At 40.2% G+C, this 3,597-nt stretch overlaps 1 protein-coding gene across 1 annotated transcript in view; it reads left to right on the top strand.

Moving 5' to 3' along the window:
• Positions 1–2,065, top strand: part of MEPE (matrix extracellular phosphoglycoprotein) — a 12,707-nt gene extending 10,642 nt beyond the window's left edge. The window contains exon 4 of the mRNA XM_029924382.1: positions 505–2,065. Within this exon, the coding sequence (XP_029780242.1) occupies positions 505–1,968 (1,464 nt within the window). The 3' untranslated portion in view covers positions 1,969–2,065. The remainder of the gene's footprint in view (positions 1–504) is intronic.
• The last annotated feature ends 1,532 nt before the right edge of the window (positions 2,066–3,597 follow it).

The raw sequence follows: 3,597 nt of genomic DNA, 5'->3' as shown, positions 1-3,597 counted from the left end.
TGCCTATAGGCCATCTGGATGTCCTCTTTGGAGAAGTGTCTGTTTATGTCTTCTGCCCATTTCTTCACTGGGTTATTTGTTTTTTGGGTGTGGAGTTTGGTGAGTTCCTTGTAGATTTTGGATACTAGCCTTTTATCTGATATGTCAATCAAATTGATTTCTTATTCATTTCTTTAGAATTTCTGTGTTCAAACACACAGTTTTATTCATATTATCTTTCATATGTTTCCTGTTTCCAAACATTTGAATATACCACTGCTTAAAATATTCTCCCTGATTTCCTACCATATATCTGGATCCTACCCATCCTTTAAGTCATGCTCATTCTTTGTCCATGAAATTTGCTTTAGCCATTCTAGAACTATGTCTACCAACAAACATCTATTGAGTTAATAGTCTTTCTATTAAGGATCTGGTGGGTAATTCTTTTTAAATTGCCTGGGAATTATTAAATTTTAAAATGTTAACATAAAATAATACTTTATGTTGAAAATTATACTTTAGCAGGAAGAAAAAAACAAAGACAATATTGTTCTTCACAATTCTGATAAGAGAAGAAATCAAGAACCAGAACCTAAAGAAAACATTGTCCAGGAAGGAGAGAAAAACTTTTCCATTGTTGGAGCCAATGAAAATAATCAAAGTAGCAAAACACAAACTCCTTTTGAAAACAGACAGACAACAAATGAAGATAATACTATTAATAACAAAGAAAATGCCCATAGTAACCAAAAGATGTCCATTTATCCTGAGTCCACTGGGAAGAACGGGGTTGAGGATGGAGACAATGCTGTCAGTAAACTACGTGACCAAGAAGAATACACTACAACTCTTATCAGAAATAATATGCACCATATAATGAAGCCAGGGACTATGACTGAACTCTTGGCAGAAGAAAACAAAGAGAACAAACCCAGGAATGTTCTAAGCAAAATCCCAGCAAGTGTGAACTATGTTAAAGCCCCCTCAAAAGATAGGAAGAATTATCAAAGAGATCCCCAAGCTCAGAACATTCCATTTAAAAGCAAAACCACACACCTTACTCAGTACAACACTGACTATCCAAAACAGCTCCCAAAACTCAAAAAAATCCCCAGTGATTTTGAAGGTAGTGGTTACCCAGATTTTCAAGAGAGGGGGGACAATGATATCTCTCCTTTCAGTGGAGATGGTCAACCTTTTAAAGACATTTCTGGTAAAGGAGAACCTATCGGTCCTGACCTAAAAGGTACAGATATTCAAACAGAGTTTTCCAGCCCGAGTGAAGCTGATGCAAAAGGACCAGGTTATAATGAGATCCCAGAAAAAGAAGAAAATGGCAGAAATACCATTGGAACCAGGGGTGAAACAAGAAAAGAGGCAAACACTGCTGACATAAGCCTAGTAGTGGAGGGCAGCAATGACATCATAGGTAGCACCAACTTTAAGGAACTCCCTGGAAGAGAAGGAAACAGAGTAGACACCAGCAGCCAAAATGCTCATCAAGGGAAAGTAGAGCTTCATTACCCTCATCCACCCTCAAAAGGGAAAAAAAAAGAAGGCAGTAGCAATGTAGCTGAAAGTACTAATCATAATGAAATTCCCAAAAATGGCAAAGGTAGTAGTAGTAGAAAAGGTACAGTGCATTCTAATAGGAATCAAGCAATCTCAAATGAAAAACAAAGATTTCCTGGTAAGGGCAAAAGTCAGGGCTGGCTCGTTCCTTCTCGAGATCTAGATAATGACATTAGAAATGAAATAGGTTCCCATAATGGCCTCAATAATGAGGGGACTATAATAACACAGAGCAGAAAAAATCATTATATTCCCCACAGACAAAATTCAACATGGAATAAGGATGTGCCACAAAGGAAAGGCTCCTGGGGTTACAGAAAACCCCACTCCAGTAGAAGGGTTAGCCCCTCTAGAAAGCATGACAGTAGTGACTCATCAGACAGTGGCAGTTCCAGTGAGAGTGATGGTGACTAGCCCACTAGGAGTTTCCAGCAGGATGAAGGTTCGAATCCCTAGTCATATGATGTGACAAAAAAGGAGAGCCACCTGAGAGCAGACCACCTGGGGAAGGGCAGAGCGGAGAACTGAGTAAGCCAAGAAACCTTATTGTTATACTGGTCACAGTAAGAAATTCAAAGTTTTGCTGCTTTTTTTAAAGAAGAAAAATTAAGGATTTGTGGAATAGGTGTCATTTTAAAATATTAAAAAATGGTTTGTGAATGTCACAAAAGCCTTCCTTTGTTGTTTGCTCTACAGATATGAAAACCAACACTACTCCCCTATGATAATCTGTAATTAAATAATCTGTAAGAAAGTCTGTTGTCTGTGGTGCTTCATTTCAGAGGCAACAAGATTAGTTCTGTTTCTGGCAGAGGCAGCGTTATGAAGTGAATCCCTTGGATAAAGCATGACCACTTCACCGAATCCTGCTGTGTTTATGCCAGCATTTCCTTCTGCTGACCCCAACCCCAACCCCAAGCCTGCTTCACATCTTTCTACACTCCCTTCCTCTGTTGCACATTTATAACTTCTATAAGGCAAATGTTAGTTACTGAAACAAAGTTCCCTGTTATTACTTATTAGTATCTACCTCCTTCCAGACAAAGAAGACCAGGGGATGGGGTGCAGAGAGGAGCGGAGCATCTGAGAAGGGAAGGACAAATGTAAAGCCAAGACAAAAACTTACTTTGGCAGATAGTATTCACTGGCTGATCCCAAATCATTTCCAGCCTATTTTTTCTTCCCATCTTTCACACAGATGCTTTCTCAGCTAATGGCCTAATGACTGTTCTGGAAATTAGACCCAAGCCACCTGGTAAGGGAAGGACATGGAGTTCTGGAAGGCTTCTGCTCTTCCCGATAAGAAAAGCTTATGTAGGGGTGCCTGGGTGGCTCAGTCGGTTAAGCCTCCGGCTTCGGCTCAGGTCAGATCTCACGTTTGTGGGTTCAAGCCCCGCGTCAGGCTCTGTGCTGACAGCTAGCTCAGAGCCTGGAGCCTGCTTCCAGTTCTGTGTCTCCTTCTCTCTGCCCCTCCCCCTCTCATGCTCTGTCTCTCTCTGTATTAAAAATAAATAAAATATTAAAAAAAAAAAAAGAAAAGCTTATGCAGCTAGTACCTGCTTCCTCCTTTCTTACCCTAGTCTTCTTTCCTTGACATTAACCCAATGTTTGGGGGTACAAAGGCCATTTTGTAACCATGAAGAAAAGGCATGAGATAACAGAAAATATACGTATTGGTCTATGCTCCCAGTTTCTGGCAAATAATTCCTAAAACCCCTGAAATTTCCTAAGAGCACTAGGAGCATGTTTTGTTCTAATATTTGGTCTTTGACCCTAGTTCCTGACACAGAGTTCCTGAATTCATTGCAATTTCCTCAGTCTTTTGTTCTAATGAGGTGACTCTTGGTAGGCTCCTGGATGGGGGCTGGTCTCCAAAAAGACTAGATTAAAAGCTTGCAAATTACAGTCCTACCTTCCTCCCCACTACTCATTCTCCAGAGAAGGGAGAGGGGCTGGAAATGGAGTTAATAATTAATTATTCCTATATGATGAAGCCTCTATCAACACCTCAAAAGGATGGTGTTCAGAGAGCTCTCAGGTTGG

The sequence above is a fragment of the Suricata suricatta genome, chromosome 1, assembly GCF_006229205.1.
Source record: "Suricata suricatta isolate VVHF042 chromosome 1, meerkat_22Aug2017_6uvM2_HiC, whole genome shotgun sequence".
Classification (NCBI taxonomy): domain Eukaryota; kingdom Metazoa; phylum Chordata; class Mammalia; order Carnivora; family Herpestidae; genus Suricata; species Suricata suricatta.
This window is presented reverse-complemented; position numbering and strand designations above follow the sequence as displayed.